Source organism: Haliaeetus albicilla, chromosome 11 (assembly GCF_947461875.1).
Source record: "Haliaeetus albicilla chromosome 11, bHalAlb1.1, whole genome shotgun sequence".
In the NCBI taxonomy this organism is placed as follows: domain Eukaryota; kingdom Metazoa; phylum Chordata; class Aves; order Accipitriformes; family Accipitridae; genus Haliaeetus; species Haliaeetus albicilla.
In genome coordinates, this window is record NC_091493.1 from 10,278,655 (window position 1) to 10,297,086 (window position 18,432).

Genomic DNA, 18,432 nt, shown 5'->3' on the forward strand with positions numbered 1-18,432 from the left:
ATGTCCACAAATGGTAGAGCATTGCTGAAACTAAGCAGAACACATGTACTACAGAGTTCTCCTTAAGTCCAACTTCTTCAAGGAACTTGAATATTTTCTTGAATTCAGTAGGTCACCTGATTAGGTTTGTGATTTCCTTGGTGGAGCATGGAAGCATTAATTTTGTGCCATCTTTATAGGAATAATATGCACAGTAACCTAAGATAGCCATTGTGATGGCCGTACCTCTGAGACAGCCATAGTCTTGTGGCAAGTACTGCTGTACAAAGTGACATTGTTAACTATTTAATGTTCTCTGTTTTGGGTAGCAGCAAACATACAAAAAATGCAACTTGAAGGAAATCAAGGTAAGTTTTTGAAACATGCCATATCACCTATTCAGTAAGATGTTGTGCTTAGTGTCTATTTCTTCTTCTATGTAACAAAGCTACAGCATACTGATTTTTTTTTTTTTTTTTACATCTGCCACAAGTGAGTCAGCTTGCCTTAATTCTTGACAGACAGGGAGATAAGAGAAAAGAGTTGACAGGTGAAAACAAGCCAGTTTTATCTTTGCAGTATTAACCCCAATGTAATATAAACATCTTAAATTATCTCTGTATTGTTAGCAGTGATCCTTACAAGCTATTGCTAGCCTCATCCCAACACTCTCATTTTTTGGTCTTGTGCAAGTGACAGCTAACATTGCTATTGTCAAAAAATGCTAATTAATCTTTCCTTCAATTCCTGTTTTCACTTCATTTTCTAGTTTGCTTCGCCCTTCAAACTATCCATGCTGTTACCGCTACATTTTGCATCACCTCTTGCCCCAATGAACTTAAACAGTCTCTCTTTATGGAGGGACTCCTTACTTGATTGAATTCATAGACTGCTTGAGCATATTCACAGCACTTTTGTTCATAGTTGAATGTGCTGTCATCAGCCTGGTCTTTCATCAAAGTAAACCAGCTCTTAAGTAGCAAATGCAAAGTCTGTGCTTTAAGTACATTAACATATTTAACAGTTTTTTTCTCTAAGTTATTCACAAAATATTAAAAAAATGCTCAGATCTACTTTTTCCTCAATTCTTTAAGTTTGGTTTTGAGTTAGTCGTGGGGATCGGCAAAGTGCTTATCTAAATATATGCCACTTTTTCATAGATGATGCAACCTGATCTCCTTGTAGATGTTTGTGTTTTCCATTTCTTTTAAATCCTTGCATCCTTCAGAGAGGTGACAGCCTGAATGGTATTGGACAAAGAAAAGGAGAGTCTCACCACAGACCATCTGCAGCCCAGACACCCAGCATTACAATAACATACAGCAATTTCCAAGGAGTAGAGCTGCCTTCTGGATACAACTCTGGTTTCCTGCACCCCAAGATCAACAGCCACAAGCAGAACAAAAAGTCCAACAGCTGAGTGAGTGGTGCAAGCCAGAATGTCACTTTAGCCAATACCTCCGGAACAACTATGGACCAGCTGAATGCAGAATACCTTCCTACATTGTTCTGAAACGCTCCTTACAAAGACACAACACAAGACAGGATAAAAGCAAGATGAGTAAGCTTTTCAGCATCAGAACTCTCTCCAGTGGTTCACTTCTTAATCTGAGTCACATTGTAATTTTATTATTTCTTCTTTATGCAGCTCATGAAACAATTTATTTCACTTGGATTTTACTCAGCTCAGGTATATTCCACCACTGCATGGATCTTACCTACCAGCCTCCTAGGATTAACTTGAGAGGAAAGGGAAGTATGAGATTCAAAACTGGCCTTTGTTCACTTAATGTGGCTTAACTTCAAAGCTATTACAGAGTGAAAGCTGAAAGATTTGGGGAAAAAATGTACATTACTTCCTAAGATGGTTTCTTCATTATTGTGAAGTTCTTCAGCCAAACGAAAACTTAACCACACAGTCAGTGCTCCCTTCTCTCATTAATGACACATTTTCCTTCATCTTCTTCTATAATCCAATTGAAAGGCAATGCACTTGAGCAGTAATTTGAAGTCTCAGACCTTTAATTTCTGAGATTCTGGGGGAAGAGAAAGGAGTAACACTGAGGATGAGGCTATGGTCCTTTCCATACTTAGCTTCTTTTTGCAACAGTCACTTAAGAGACCAGTTTAACCCACTCTTAGCTGACCTCTATAGCTATAGAGCTATAGCAAAGTATTAAGAAACTCCAGGCTTTCCTTTAGCAGGTTTCGTGAGAAGAATGCAGAATTCAAAGCAATGTTTGTACTGAAATATCTTATGAGTAAGTCAATATATCTGCCATCTAATACTTCGAAGTGGTTTACCTTAGATGTGCTTTTCTAAAGTAAATCTCGGGAGAAGGGTTAGTTCTCCAAAAATAGTTGTTCTAGAGATGTGTGGAATCCACACCTTCCCCACTTTAGCATTTTAATTTTTCCCTTCTCTAAACAGCAGCATTCTTATAGGTGAAGTTTTTTTCCACAGTGACTAAATCCATGAGATTGTACTTATTTCTCCCAAAAGGAAAAGACTTCTATGAAATAGTAATTTTCTGCTTTTCCCCAGTGCTCCTTCTAGCACATGAGAATAAATGGACAAAATTAATTTGCAAACCATAGCAGTCTACATCACAAGAATTATTAGATATAGTCTGTCCACAGTGGGGATATATACCTTCTGCGCCCAAAAGCACAGGGCACAAAGAGCTATTGAAACAGTTCTTCCTCATGGGCCCTCTAGTAATTCTCCCTTTGGTTGCAATAATGGAGGGAACCTAGCAAGTCATTTTGTCCTAAGTAAATCAATTCTTCCTTATGTCACATCAGAAGAAGCCATAAAATCAATAAAAATGTAACCAGCTTATTCCTTTGAGGGGAGAAAAGTAATCAGTGGGTTCCAGAAGATTTGGGGCATTGTTTTGAAGCAAACTTTTGGAAACTTACTTCAAACTGAGGTTTATTAAAAGGAAGGTTATTAAAACTAAAAATGGAGGTGATAATAACTTCTGCAGCAGCCAAATGTTAGATTATGAAAAAGTGGGCTCTTCAGGCTGGTAATAAACTGCCAAAAGCAACAAACTGTTCAAAATCCAGGACATTTTTATATAAATAAAATCATAGGCATTAAAGATGGAAAGGAGCTACTACAGGTCCGCCCTTCACCTACCACAACCGGATATTGTCTCCAGGCAGAGCACAATATTAAACTGATAATATATACAGCTAGCAATAAGGAGAAATAAGAAAGAAAACATATCATCTTCAAACAGGAAGTATGTTCAAAGATATTCATCAAGTCTAAGGAATTTTATTATGACTTATTGCTTAGGCTTTTAAAATTATTTAAAAACATGAAGCATGTAATTCTTCCCACCCTTTGTCATGAAGGCCATTCACACCAGTGAAAACTGGGAAGAAATGCTAGCGAATGCTGTCCATTTCATATGGGTCACAAAAGGCTGAACCTGTCAAGAAAATAGGTCAAAACTCACACATGCTGTTTCATGTGTTAATAAGAAGTGCATGGTACGTGTCATTAAGAGCTAGACCTTTTGTTCCTGCCATGATTTTGTTCCCAAATAGTATTCTTGAAGACTACACTCTGCACTATTCTGCATTCCCTTCCACTTTTAGAGAGTATAAAAAGAATACTTCCATGGCTAGAAAAGCCTTACGAATCCACAGCATGTTGTTCTCTATATCCTTCAACTCCAACATGTACTAGAGATTAGTTTGTATCTATAAAAAGAACTACAGCTGTTCATGCTTGTCTACTTACAAGAGGCTTGAAAAGCATATATTAATTAGGGAGAATTTGTTTGGGAGCACTTCAAAACTCGTGTGTACGCCCTGTGTAACTAACGGCTTTGCATTCCCTTCACCTCTACTGAGACTCTAAAAATCATTTAGGGGAAAGCCTACAAAATTCATTTCACCCGAATATCTCTCCAAGTGATTCACACTGTAACCCCAGTGGCATTTGGAATAAATCATTATTAGTTCATATTTCATCTCATCTCAGCAGCTTTATTTGTGTCCTGTATCCTCTACTTGGCAGCCATTCTTTCCGCTTTGCTGTCTCTTTACTCCCTTTAACACAGATGACTGATTGGATTAAAATAATTTAGGACTGAGATGTTTCATGTTTCAGTTAAAGTCAACTGTACAGCCTGTTCTGCACTAGAGAGACCGCCTGTAGTTTACCATGCACTTGGGCATGTTCCAGTGACTTAGAGGTGTGAAAGGACTAGAGCAAAACTGAGGCGCTTCCCTTTGGCCTTTTGTACTACAGCAGCTGTTCATAGAGCAGCCTGCTGGCAAAGGCAACAGCAAGCAGGTTTGTGAGTTAACAGACAAGCTCTTCACCTCCGTGGGCTGGAGCTCAAATTTAGACGTGGGTCACAAGTGAAAATGTTTGGTCTGATTATCCCAGCAATTCTGCAAAACTGCTGAGCAATGGGTCACTATTGGTGGTCCTGCAAAGAAGGTGCCAAGAGCCAGTGTAATAAAAGGTTGTTGCAAGTCAAGGTTGAAGTACTGCACTAGGCAGCAGTCACAAGCTGCCAATCTTTCCAATTTTCACATACTGCCAGGAATATTAGTCCCTATGTTTTGCAGGTTACAGCCTCATTTTCCATACTTTTGGAAACTGTTTTGCGTCTACCACTGGACTAAAACATGTTATTGTAGCATGTGACACTGAGTAAATTTTCACACATTCTCGGGTAAGACAGAGTAGCAAAAGTTATTTTTCTTGAAGTCATAAGCAAAACCAACAGCAAGCTTGACATTCAGAAAAAACCAAAGGCACCTCCAATGCTTTTTGGGTGTTTCTACAGCTCTTTAGAGCCATACACAGGTAAGTTGCATGTGTTCCCGTTTTCCTCAGTGTGACCGGTGCCATTTTTTACTTAGGCCATTCCAAGAAGTGCTGCAATGTGGCCCTCATCCTCTGATCCCTCAGTGAAAGATATTACCATCTCAGTAACTCTGACAGGGCATCTGGCTGTCTCTGCTTCTGAAACCACTATTTCCACAGGGCTCTGTTGAGAGAGGGCCCTTATTTGCAAAGCAATGTTAGTATCAGACAATGGTATTTCAGTGGCTGAGCAACAGGTATCTCAGTTCAAACACTTGTGCTTGTAGCCTTGCAGTTGATAATGTCATAGGAATATAAGGAATCCCATGTTATAAATAGATTTATATAAAAGCAATCTTATAACAAAGAAATAAATTATTAGTACTGTCATTCCTAGCAACCCTAGACATGGGCCACAATCCCATACACTAAATGTTTCATGTAGAACAAAATGATTACTATACCTTCCTTACCCCATCAAATTTATAGCCCAAATGCTCATTTTCAAACTCATGCAAAGTTCACAGTTGTCAAAATTTATAAGTTGTCCTATTTACATCCCTTCTAAGAACAGTAGACCGAGTAGACCACCAATGTAAGCTTAATACAGCCAGAAAAGTTTCTCTAGAGCAAATCTAGCCTTAACAGTCTAATACAAAGCACAAACAGTAGTAAGAAGATTTTTTTTGTAGGAAAGTACTTCTTTTAGTTACAGCAGTCCTGGCGGCAGCAGGGTTCTGCTGGAGACACAGCACAGGAATTCTAGGTACCTGGCTCACAGAGCAAAGCAAATGCTGCAAGAGTCACGTCAGTGTAGGAAAATGCTAGTACATTTTCCAAACACTGATATCACCTCACTGTGTATAGAGAAGTCAGGATCTCGTGATATTAGACTACAAAGCTGGCCTCATGGTATTTGGTTCACATATTACCTACAGACACTTTTTGGCAATGAAATTGGCTGTCAAGATCAAGATTCACCTGAAACTGGGGGTAAACATTAGGACCAGTGGCTAGGAGGAATGGAAAGGGATTCAGCCCTCTTTACAGTGAACTCTTCCTCCCTACCCTTCCGGGTTTTGTTTTGTTTTGTTTTGTTTTTTTTATAACTTACACAAACAGCGGTATTGATGCAGATTTAGTATCAAAGATTTTTTTTTATCACTTTCAGGAAAATTCTAACCAACCCTTGCCAAGGAGACTTTATGTTGGAGAACCTTTTTAGGACCCACTTTCATTTGGGCTACTACAGTACATACTCAGTCATAATCCAACAGATCTATGATTCAGAAGCACACAAATTCATAGCAAAAATGGCCTAAGTAGGTCTTCTGATGATGACTGTAACTTGAAAGATAAGTAGAAATTGTAGAAACACCCTTTTTAACTTTATCAGGCTTGAGTCAAGCCTTAGGTATGCTATAGAGCAGAGTGAGCTGCAGCATAGGTTAAACTGTCTCAGCACACAAACACAGACATAACCAGAAAGTAAAGCTCATCATGTGCCTCTTAGTCCATTACTGTCTGATGTCTTCTTCTACAGAGTCGTACATGATTTTCTAACATTACAGTTTACCCTGGAGATAGTTATCTCCTACATTAGTAACAGGAAACTTTATGATAGCACAGTTGCAGTATATATTGCATTTTATGAATTTGTGTTTCTTTCTCCCCACAAAGAATCTGCTCTCAGTATTATCATCCAACTTCACTGTTCTACCTTGTTAAGAATAATTAGCTACAGCCACTAAAACAATGAACATGACACATAGGTAAAAAAGTTGCTGAGGGGAACTTCTGCACACCATGTTTTACCCACAGTGTAAAAACAAAGCCATTATTCATTTCCCTCAACATTCAGACTTCACTGTGACCTCCACAAGTGTGTAAGAAGATGATTCAGAAACAGACACAAAAATCTGAGACTATATCATTGGATAGCACAAGCTTTTTTATGTAAAGTTTCATGAAGGACATTTCCTGAATAGGCCGTGGGACACTTACAGGCATACTTAAAACTGCTATATATTTTCCATTGACTGGAAAAATAGAATGGAAAATCCATACCGTTCCACACAGTGCCATGCCTGAAGGGTCACACAGAAAGTAACTGTACCTCTAATGTAACAGCACTTCCTTCAAAAATCCCAGTACTTTAAAATGTATTACACATGCCCAGATGCACCCTTTGGATTGGTATAATTGATTTTTATAAAGTTTTTCAGATGCCTAAAGCTAATCATGTGCATAAATATTTACATAACCCCTCAGGACACATAACTGAAATGAAGGAGCTAAGAGTATGTTAGGTCAGTACTAAAAGCTACTGAATTTACAAAATATTTTTCCAGTCTAATATTTGCTGCTAACTCCATGGAACTGTACATCAATGAATCTCCTAAGTTTCACATTTTTTAAAGCCAAGGTTAATACAGACAGATAAGCTGAGCTGCAAACTGTATTGTTATTAGGCCTAATGTGATTTGATGTAGAAAGCAGGATGCACTTTGGCATAGCAAACCCTTACAAAGAGGAGGAAGGACAGTCCTGAGAAAAGGCACAAAAGTTGGAATCAGAAGTTCAAGATTCTATTTTTGGTTTTTTCCATGTGTTCTGTGTGACCTTGGGAAAATTACTTAATCTCATATCTCAGTATTTCTACCTGTAAAATAGAGATAATATGCTCTTCATCATCATAAGGCTACCCTCAACTAGCTTTTGCAGTTTGTTCCAAGATTTACAACTGGAAATACAGTTTCTTTTTTCCGCTGTTCACATTTTCTTCCTTTACTGTACAGTTATCAAAAAGTCTAAACTATACCATTACTTACAAGAGTCAGATATTGTTACTGAAGTGGATAAAGGATGCATAGTAATTCATTTTCTCAACAGGAGTTACTCAACAGAAATAATTTACAGATGCCCACCACACTGACTTCAGTTATCATTTACAGGTATACTTTACTTTGTAACATGAGTTAAGTAGAATCAAGCATTTTAATGGTAAAATGTAACTAATAAAAATATGTACCATGCAGTTGTGTACATTCTTTGATCAAAGAGCCTGATGTGTAATAATGTATTCCCTTGAGGAAGCTGAATATTAAAAATCACTGGATCAAATTTTGCTCTATGGTACATAAGCAAGAAGGAAAACTATCTGTGGAGAAGGTGCTGAAACAGATCTATGGAGAGAAACAACTAATTAACAGGAGATGATTTAAGAGAGGGATTCTTGAAAGAGGGCTGAGGCCTCATAGGTAAGGTTTGTCCCTTGAAGTCAGCAAAGTCAGGCAGATAGCAGAATCATTTTTAGGGTTTTCTGCTCTATTAATGGGGCAAAAATTGTCAATGCAAGAAGGGGGTCATTAACCAGCAGTACCATCCAGGAAACAAGGGCAACATTAACAAGATGAAGCACTACAAAATCAAACGAACAACATTTTCACAACCTTCCCTGGATATCGCCTAGAATGAAAATCAGAGAAAACTTCATAGTGCAGCCTGCTCTGAACCTCAGATAGTTGTTTCTGTCCTGTCCAGACCTGAGCTACCCTTTTCAAGGCCAACTTCCACTTCCATGCACAAAAGGCCTCTTTTTAACCAAAAGTTTCAGATCTGAATTTAGAAATTCTTTCCCAATGCCACTGTTCACCTTCACCCTGTTGTGCAGACTGCAAAGAGCCTGCCCAGCTCAGTCCACTTCTCCTAGAGATTCTTCTCATTTTCCCTACTCCCAGCAATGAGTGACCAGTCAACTCTTCGCTAGTTAATCCACAGGACCAGAGGGTGGGCATTTGCTTACCCCTTCCAAGGACCTGGCATGAAATAGCTGTTTCTCACCTCACTTCTTTTTGTAGCCCTGATCTCTTGAGTGCCCGTAAGCCCAGGTCTCAGCTCCCTTCTACCAGGCAGATCCTGCAGTCAAGCATTCCTTGTGACTCACCCCAGAGACAGTCCTGGAGCAGTCCAGCTTTCAAGCCCTCCCAGCAGTATCACCATATTCTTCTAGTTCTCATTAGTTCACACTTCTAGTACCCCTTTCCAAGAAGTCCCAAATGCCCACAGGTGCCAAAGCCAGCATTAAGTAAACACAGCCCCCTCCTGGCTTCTAAAGAAATCATGTATGCTTCCACGTTCCCATGTAAACAGATGGAGTCTGGGTTTATAATAATCTTCCAAGTGTTATTTAAAAATATGAATCCTTTTAATGCTGCTCTCCTCAGCTGAAGTCTCTAACAGACACACATGGCAAAACCCTTAATGTGTATTGATACCTCTTACTTGAAGTGCTGTTTTCCAGATGCACTCATTAAAACTCACTTTCTGCTGCTGCTCAGTAAAGTAAGAGAGCCTAATCTGATGAAGGACAGAGTTGAGGTAGTAGCATCAGGCAGCTCAGTGGCTGGTCATATTCACTGCGGAGATTCCTTCTGAAAATGATTCCTCTGAAAAAAAAAAAACCACACCAATCTTTCAGGTGCTGGATCATTATGTTCAGTCAGATGAGAAATAAGTTTCATGCAGTAAAAGCTGTTCTCTTTGGGCACTGCAGAGACCATTTATTTTGACTGGAGGAATTATAAACATGAAAACTCCATGAAACATCACGTGAAACTCCATTTCAATAAATCACACCCACTTTAATTCTTGCTTTACCCCAAATTGTCAGGGTAGAGGCAAAGGAAGCAAAAAAGAGAACACGATTCAGGATACCCATTAGCACTGCATCAAAATAAAGTGACCATAAATAAGCTAGGGAATCCTGAAGTGTTGCAAAACACAATAACTTCATATGAAACATGCCTCTTCTCTTTCCCATTGTGGGCCACTATCAGAAAAGGAACTTAGAGTTACCATCTTGTGTCAGATTTCTCCTTGCTTCTTTCACTGACTCGACCCTCCTTGATTTTTTCTCATGTGTAGGAGCCAGACCATAGTGATTTCAGAGACAGGGCTAAGGAGGCCACAGCATGCGTTAGAGAGCTGCATCTTGCAGCTTCCCTTCATTGTGCTGTTTCCTGAAATAGAAAGAATCCCCATCACAGCTGAACCTGCTCCATTTTCACTGGGTCACAGCACAAAGGCAATTGCTTATTAGAGCAGGTCATGAACATGGCAATAGTGTGAGCTGCCTGAATTCCAGCTTTTAAAAATAAAATTACTGCAGGATTTTTCAAAATAACACAGCTGACTGTCCAACATCATTGGAAGCCATTTCTGGGAAACCAAGGATTTGGGGTTTAGAAAAGGTGAGTGCATTTCTTTTGGCAAAAGATGATGAAGACCACATGCCGTACCGGAACAGCCATACAGGAACGGCATGATACCAGTAAGGACTTACAGCATAATGATTCAGCCACATGAGGTGGATCCTGATGGAAGCTGGGTTTCAGAGAGATGTAATTTTTCTTGCACTATTTAAGGACGTTTCTCTGAACAGAAAACTATGGCAGTTAAACCACTTCACATGGATCTCAAATCAGTTCTGAATTTGTCAGTTAAAAATGTTAAAACAAAACAAAACAAGAAGTCCCATGCCAATAAAGCAACAACCCCTACTAAGCACTTTGTGTTTTAGTGATTACTTGCTTAAGATTGTCACGATACTAGTATTTCTTCCCCAGTTTTAGATCTCTCAGGACTGGAGACAGAGATGTGAAAAAGGATCCTGCTTGTGCAAAGGATATTGAATTGAACTTCAGCAACTGAAACTCTTTGGAAGTCCCAGCCTAAGTACTAATGCAACAGTCCCAACTATTACATATTCAGTGCAAATTACACTCAAAATATTGGTTGATTTGACAAGTCAAGAGGACACCATAATGTTTCTGTTTCAACATGGGACTAACCTGTAGGCACTTGTCTTTCTCTGCTTCCTCCCTCCAAGAGCTAGTGGCTTGGCTCTACTTAAGAAACATTGGTTCCAGCAGAACTATTTTACTTCTGTTATAATTTGACTGTTATTATTTTACTTGATCTCAGTTTGAAAGATCTCATCAAAAGAAAAAAGCTCATCACAGAGCACACATTTCATTGGAACTTTCATTCTGGTCCCTCTACAACTGACACCCAACATGTAAAGGAAAGGGCTGAGGAACAAAATAAAATACATGGAATAAGGAATAAGACAACCCTGTTGACTTGTCTGGGAGCTCTGTTCTTGTTAACTCCTGCATTCCTTTAAACATGGGGGAACTGAATCAGGTTGCTTATATAATAGGATCCTGAATTTGTATCCCACTTGTCCTCCCCTAGGCCACTGAAACTCCGTTGGAAAGCTTGGCTGGCCCTAAAGAAACTTTTTATTATTAAAATTGCCAATAAAGCTACATATTAAATTCATTTGTTTATTGTACTTATTGTGACTGAACGGAGGTAGTCAAGAACATTTTTTTTACATGGTGTGCCTTTCTCTAGCAGTCCTTCATTCTGCTTACTGCATGAAAACATTGTGCAAGTGCAAATTACATAGCCGATTTGTCAGTTCCTGCCTTAAGTGAGTTGTACATTTCGCATCTGATCATCAAGACATTCCTGACTGTCCTTCCTCTCAACTGAGAAACAATCTTCCTACACACCTTTGAAATAGGAAAAAAATGACCACTTGGGAGAATCAAGCTAAGTTAGCTAGCACACTCCCTCACCCTGCCCTTTTTGAGTTCATTTCCTCCCTTATTCCCAGCACAACTGAAAACACTAAGAAAGGAATGGAAGATTGTGTGAATGAAAACTGAGACGACTTTGGTTAAATCGTTATTAAATAGCCAAGTCCTCACCTGAAGCAGTTGAATCACTGTATTTTGTTGGAGCATTTGGCTACAGTCTCCTAACTGATGTTGAGTAGCAAATGTTTGCTTTTGCACATATTCTCTTGTGTGGATTTATGTAACTGGCAGGACAGATTGCTAGCATAAATGTATTAAATGAAAACTGTTGTGCTAGGTTTCAGTCTAGTTTGTTCTACTTCCCTTCTAACAGACATACTGCTACAATAATAGCTTACTCCAGGTTATCTGTTGAGGTGGGGGTGTTAAAACAAATTTATGCTTGAAGGGCCAGGAAAAATTCTGTGGGATGTTGAAAGGTGGGGCACCAAGATGCTACCCTTTGAAAAAAACCATATACCTGCAGTCATTCTCCACTGGCTGCCAAGTTTATTTTAAAATCATTATCTTTACCTGCAACTGCAAAGTGGCCAAAGTACTACTTGTAGGCCACTGTGAGAAAAGCCCCTGAGTCAGTTCACACGTTCTATTTACAGTTAAATGAAAAATTCTCAGAAAAGTGTGGGTCATTTTTCTTCTCCTTTACTGCTTTGATGCAGTGAATGTAGCAGCAGCAGAGCAAAGTATTTGTTAATTCTGGTTTGTTAAAGTAGGTGAGCTGGGCAGTCTCTCTTCATTTGGATAATCTAGAGGTCATATATCCCTTTGTAAATACCTCTTCTAAAAGGCTCTGGGTATATGTATTTTAATGCTCACACAATTTTTTAGTGCTCAAGAAAAAGTGGTGCTTGAGTTAAGCCCTTATTTGGAAGAGCCAACTGGCTCACAGTTTTCTCAGCTAAGTTTATCCTAGTCTTCAGATGTCACAACTAAAATTGTTTCAATAAATCAGTAGGCTCAACCAAACAAATCATCAGATCAAGGCACCAAGTAATCAAACTCAACGAGACTGATACTCAGATGACACTACTTTGTGGTAAGTATCAAAGATAATCAGTTCTGAGCCAGAGTATGGCATTAACTCCCTCTGTGACCTTGACAATTCAATTTACTGCAGCACTCAAGTTTATCTGTAAATGGGCACATTGTTTACTCCTGGAGTGCTGCAAGGCAAAATTAAGAAGGTTTTGCATAAAGGATGCAAACTGTAATCTTTTTTTCCATACTCAAACAGAGGATTAGCAGTGCCTGTTTTAAGAAAGATGCAATGATGGATTAATCAGCATTCAACTGAGAGATGCAGAGAGATATGGAGTGAAGCAGGTGGGAAGAGATTCACCTTTCCCTTCATACAAATAGCATGCATTTACAACTGAATACTTACAGTTGAACAGTGAGCTAGAATTAAGAGGCCAACATTTATTTAGACAAACTAACTGAAAACGGATCAAGTTTAAACTTAAGAATTCCAGCTTTTCTTCTGTCTAAAATCGGAGCACAAGACTTGTGAATATTGTGTAGTCAACACTGACATTTTGAGGCTGGATTGAACCCAAGTATGAAAGCAGCCGGCGTTATGAGTCAAGCTGCGTTGCTGGGGTTCATCCTGCTGACAGTCCATCTTGAATTACCTACTGCCATAACTCTGTTTTTACCCTGTACTAGGAATGTTATGCTACTAATGTAGCTCAGGGAAATGACAGGAACAGTCCAAGGAGGTTACCACACAGACAGCCTTCTTTTTTATGTTTGAGCAAAACTCTAGAGTTGCAATTCACGATGTTTTATTGAACTCTATGTAACAGCTTGACGTTTTGATTGTTTTGTTTGCTTGTTTGCTTGCTCTTGTATGTGGGCAACATTAGGAACTTTGCCAAACTGCTAAGATAAGACTGAAAATGGGAATGACAAATCTGTCTTAACAATGGTAAAATTACCAAAGTAGAGTCACTCTAAGAATATGTTTCTCATCTGAGCTGTGCTTGTTACATTTTCCTAAGTTTTTCTGTAAAATTTCTGCAAAATAAAATAATTTTGAAAAACCAAAATATTAGATTCCTTTGGCAGCTATTTTTGCCAACACCAGAAATTAAGCTATGATCCCACGTGAATCAGACTGTTAATTGGACATGTCTATAGTCCTAATTTTAAAGAAATTCCTTCCAGTCTTTTATCAGAAAGGAAGTGAAAATTATGACTTGTTTTGCAAATTGCTTATTCATTTGCTAATGACAGGAGGAACAGACCACTGAATCTCCTGCCCCCTTACATAGCATGTGCAAAGGACAGTGAAAGTCAGAACTGCTAAGCAATAAGCAATCACAAATGGCCTCGTTTACTGGAGCTGTTATAGTCTGGGTAAATGACAGTGCAAATGCACCCCAGATCCGCACTCCTCCAAAAGTTAGCACTTCTGCTGAACAGTCACATCAAAGTCACCATAGAGAAATAACACCTACACAATCCATCAAAACCAAAGGTAGTATCATCTTGTTATTGGTCATAATCAAGTAGAGGCTCCCAGAAAGCCACACTTATCACTAGTTTATTTCTGAACTCAGAACTGTAAGCCCTTCAGCTGGGCAGGGAATGAGATCAGACGTCAAAAGCACTGTCCTGGGAGAAAGCACGTCCATATTTTGTGCTGCAGTGTATTTACTTTACACGCTAATTTTCCTAACACCATCACTGGTGAGGAATACCTCAGTAGCTAAGGAGGCCAGCCTTGTTGGGCAGCAATCGTTCTTTTACGTTTCCATCTGTGATGGTTGTACCTTCAGTTTACAGCTACTGCAACTAAACTGTGCAGACAGCTTACTAAAATGCCTCATAACCCTAATGAAACCATATTGTGGAAATTTATGAAAAATGAGGGGCTTATTCATGAGGAAAACAATCTTTCTGTGACTGATCTGAGGCTGAACAGCTAATGCAACAGTTGGGGAGATCAGATTGTGATTCAAAGAAAGGACAAAAGACTTGGAGAAAGACTTGTGGAAAACCCAGAATTAGCCCTTGACATAACTATCCACATTTCCCAAGAAAGGAAATTGCCCAGGCTGGAATGAAACTCATGGGTCAAATGCAAATCGCACTGAGTGAGTCACAGAGAAAAATGGACAGCTAAATCTACCAGTAAGCTACTTTCCAGAAAGCAAATAGGATTGTTTGTACAGGATGGCCTGGCCAGAGTAGTCTCAGTCTTCAGCTTTTTGTACTAAGCGGTGACCATGAAGGTGTTTCACAGAACTATTCCAAGGCCATTGGTAGGTCAGCAATGTATTTCTGAAACATTATCTAAAATGCAAGTTTAATACTGTGACTAATGCTTGCCACAGAAAGAGGACAGAGGATTTTGTCCCTCCAAAAGACAGGCACAAGCTTCTGGGAACAAGTGTTCTCTGGGAACAAGTCTTTCAGAGAGTGCTGAGCAGGTGGAGGTCCCATACTTTCAAAATTCCCTGGCCTCGAGTGACTCAATGAGCAACACACAAGCTAGTGGATTCCACCGTTTCAAACAAAAACAAATTCTGAAGCAAAACTGATCCGCCACTTATCAGAACAGGATTATGGGCCAATTTGCAGTCATCCTTGCTGATGTGTTTACCAGGGAGCAGACAAACAGGTTGCTAGAGGCCTTGTAGAGGTTCAGGTATAAGCCCTTAAATCTAAATACAATCTTTTCTATCACATGTAGAATGGAATAATCTAACAGATCATCACCCTTTTCATAATAAAATAAACATAATTGCCCTCCATCTGGATATGCTTTCCAGCCTAAGTAAGTCATCAATTATGCTACTTTACAAGGCTTGCTCATCTGCAGTAGAACTACTTGTGGTCATTTTGCAGCTTTTGTTATTTAAAGAGGACTACTAAGAGACAGCAGAGTCGATGAGGAATTCAAAGGATGGCAAAGAGCTACAGCTAACTCCAAGGATAACAAAGCATGTATTTTCATCCTGATATTCATTAACACAGATCCCACTGCAAAAAGCCTCTGCCAATCAAAACTCCTACCCCTTTAAACACGCTACTGAGGGTCTGAGGAGGGTTTTAAATGCACATGCATACAGCTTATGATGAAACTAGCACAGAGCACACAGAAGAAGTGCCTAGCCATGTGCCACAGAAAGTAAAAACAGATTCTGCCCTCATTTATTCCCACCTAATCTTCCTCAAGAGAATCAAATAGCCTTGATGCAAACAGGGTATGAACTTGCACAAGAGGGAGGCTTACAGCACGGTAAAAGCATTATTCAAAGCTGCAAATGAAATATCTCTTGAAGTTCTGAAGCTTTCTGGCTGAAGAGGAAAAGATATTTAGGTCTTTTGTTATACCAACTTCAGGATAAAATAATCACTTACTTGAAAAGCACCTCACTGCACAGTTACCCCCTGCAAATACCCACTGTTTTCATTAATTGCTAGATATAGAAGTATCTATCACCATGAGAGATGGTTAGCACCACCATTTGTAAATAAGATACACAAAGTTTAAATAAATTGATTTGAGTAAATTTCTTACATTTTACCATACATTTTCACTGCTGCCTCAAGACCAATCTAACAGGCAATGGTTCATAGTTCTGATAACTGTGCAATAAGAAGAAATTCTAAAAAAAGACTTTGGTATTTCCATGGCTTGAGGCATCAGTAGCCACAAACAGCCATTTTAAAATCAATTTTCTAATTGCTTTCTTTATTAAAAAACAAATTGAATATACTGCTGTCAGCATAATCACTTTTTTCCCTAAGGACATGTATAATTTTAGCTGTGAACAAATTCTGGAAAAAAGTGGTATCTAATATGCTGTTCAAAAGTAAGTGATCTATAAAACTGGCTATGCACAACGCTATGGTATGCTTTTCTTCCTTCCACAGCAACCATCCCATTATTTTCTGTTCGGCCTTTCTTTTTTTTTTTTTTTTTGAAAAAAATCTTACAGGGATTTTGGTTTTATAATCCATGGTAAAACTGATCTCTCCTAAGGCACGTTGCCTTAGGTCTGACAAACTTTTCATATAAACTGCATTGTCTTGTGGTAATTATTGATAACTTTAATGCTCCGTGAAAAGCAATGTATTCGGGCATTTGACAAGGTGCAAAATGTTTCCTCTAGGGATGTAAGCCAACTTGTCAGTGGAATAATTTTGCAACTACCGTGAAGACACAATCTATATGAATACGAACTTTGGCCAACCATAAATACAGAAATAATTTAGATCATGATTTCCTGGCCTGGTCCGTGCATCCTGTGTGTTGGACCAAAAGAGCTCGCTTAATGTGCATCACAGCCAGTCCTCAGGCACGGTGCACATGTGGAATAAAGAGACATGAGGCCCCCTGAGACGAGAAACACTAAACCTCAACTAACACTAAACTCTCGAAGTAGGCTAGAGCTGCGCTGCGGAAGCATTCAAAACGGTCGTTGCGCATTTCAGCGACGCCATCGCCGGATTTATTCCCGTACGCGACCTGCGAGGCACTTGCGGGCTCTTTCCTTCCAAAGGTTTTGTTAACCGCTGCCACTCGAGAGCCCGGTCCTGCCCCCGCGCTCGGAACCGGTCTCGGGGCGCGGGCAGCCGCGCTCCGGGCGGAGGGCGGCCGCCGCCGCCTCCCGCCGCCTCCCCCCGCCGCAGCCGCCGCCCGCCGCGGGTCCCGGCGCCTGTCCCTGGTGCTGACGGGGCCGCCGCACCTGCCGCGGGCAACCGCCCGCCGGGCAGCCGCAAGCCGGGTCCCAAGCAAACGGCCCTTCCTCTGCTCAGCGCTCTCCCCGCGCCCCGGGAAGGCAGGCGGGATCGCCGGCGGAGCCGAGCTCGGCGCCAGGCCCGCCTTGGCGGCCCGGGGTGTTTTCGCTGCCGGGCAAATCCCAGGCGACTCGGATGGGGCAGCCGCGCGGGTCCGGGCGTTTTCAGCGCAGGGGAAGAGGCTTTTTTCTTTTTTTTTTTTTTTTTGTTTGTTTTAAACAAACGCAGAAAGCAGCGGCTCAGTCACTGCACTGAGAAAAACAGCTGCCCTTCTGGAAGGCAGTTTTGGGAGCATAATAGTAAGAAAAAAAAAATAAAAATCACATAGCACTGCTGAATAGAGGGATGTATGTAGTCGGTAGCTTGGGTCTCGACAAAACTCAGCACTCACAGAAGTCACCACAAAGCCAAGTCTCTTAAATTCAGGTGGGCAATTACATGCTTCATTCTCTATTTTCCGAAAATTGTCTTCCAAACCCTTTGTCTCCTCTTGGGCTGTCGTTTAAACTTTTCCACTCAATTAGAGCGACCATCACCTATCAACACCAGTGAACTACGGGGGGGGGGGGAACTTCACTTCCACTTTTCGTAAGGGGAAATGGCCGATTTCACACGTGCTCCGGCGGTGAGCGAGGGGGGGTGAAGGCTGCAGGCGCCCAGCTCGCAGAGCATTAACACACATGCTGAAGAGCTTTTGCCGAGCTTGGGCACGACACCAGCTTCCCGCCCGCCCCTCCGGGCCCTGGGCGGACGAGGAGCCCAGTGCCCCTGGCGGCGAGTGCCGGGAAGCCGGGGCAGCACCCGCCCCCCGCGCCGCCTTCCAGAACGTTCCGGGTCCCTCCGGAGGGCGCAGCCCGCCCTCCTCCCCCCCTCCGCCGCCGCCGCCATTCCCTGAGGGCACCCGGTCGGGTAACGCCCAGCGCCCCCCGGATACCTGCTCCCCCGGCGCTCAGCCGAACCGCTCCCCACAGCTTTGTGTCACCTTCCCGCTCTGCCACCACGGCCAAGAGGCGATCTCCGTTCTAAAACGGATTTTGGGGTTTTTTTTTCCCTCAAAAAAAGTGTTCTTTTTAACCGCAGACAACGGTTTCTCGGCTAACAGTCCCTCCGCAACCGCCCGCGGCGGCAAATCGCCTCACGCTCCTCCTCGCCCGCCCAGCGCCCCCACGCGGCGGCCCCGCCGCCCCGCTGACGGGC

The 18,432-nt window shown here is 41.1% G+C and overlaps 1 protein-coding gene and 1 long non-coding RNA gene across 6 annotated transcripts in view; one reads left to right on the forward strand and one right to left on the reverse strand.

Moving 5' to 3' along the window:
- Nucleotides 1–3,963, forward strand: part of OPN4 (opsin 4) — a 29,790-nt gene extending 25,827 nt beyond the window's left edge. For 2 of the 5 annotated variants that reach the window (XM_069796070.1, XM_069796071.1), the window contains one exon: nt 1,208–3,963. In XM_069796070.1, the coding sequence (XP_069652171.1) occupies nt 1,208–1,399 (192 nt within the window). In that variant the 3' untranslated portion in view covers nt 1,400–3,963. Of the gene's footprint in view, nt 1–308; nt 348–1,207 lie in introns of those variants that run through there. The other 3 variants (XM_069796068.1, XM_069796069.1, XR_011326810.1) reach the window with 3 other exon arrangements.
- Nucleotides 3,964–5,242: 1,279 nt separating this feature from the next.
- On the reverse strand, nt 5,243–18,407 carry LOC138687696 (uncharacterized). Its single transcript, XR_011326811.1, has 3 exons — nt 18,170–18,407; nt 9,674–9,837; nt 5,243–9,264 (listed from the first exon to the last, which is right to left on the reverse strand). It is a non-coding gene; the product is annotated as an uncharacterized lncRNA (long non-coding RNA).
- Between the last annotated feature and the right edge of the window lie 25 nt (nt 18,408–18,432).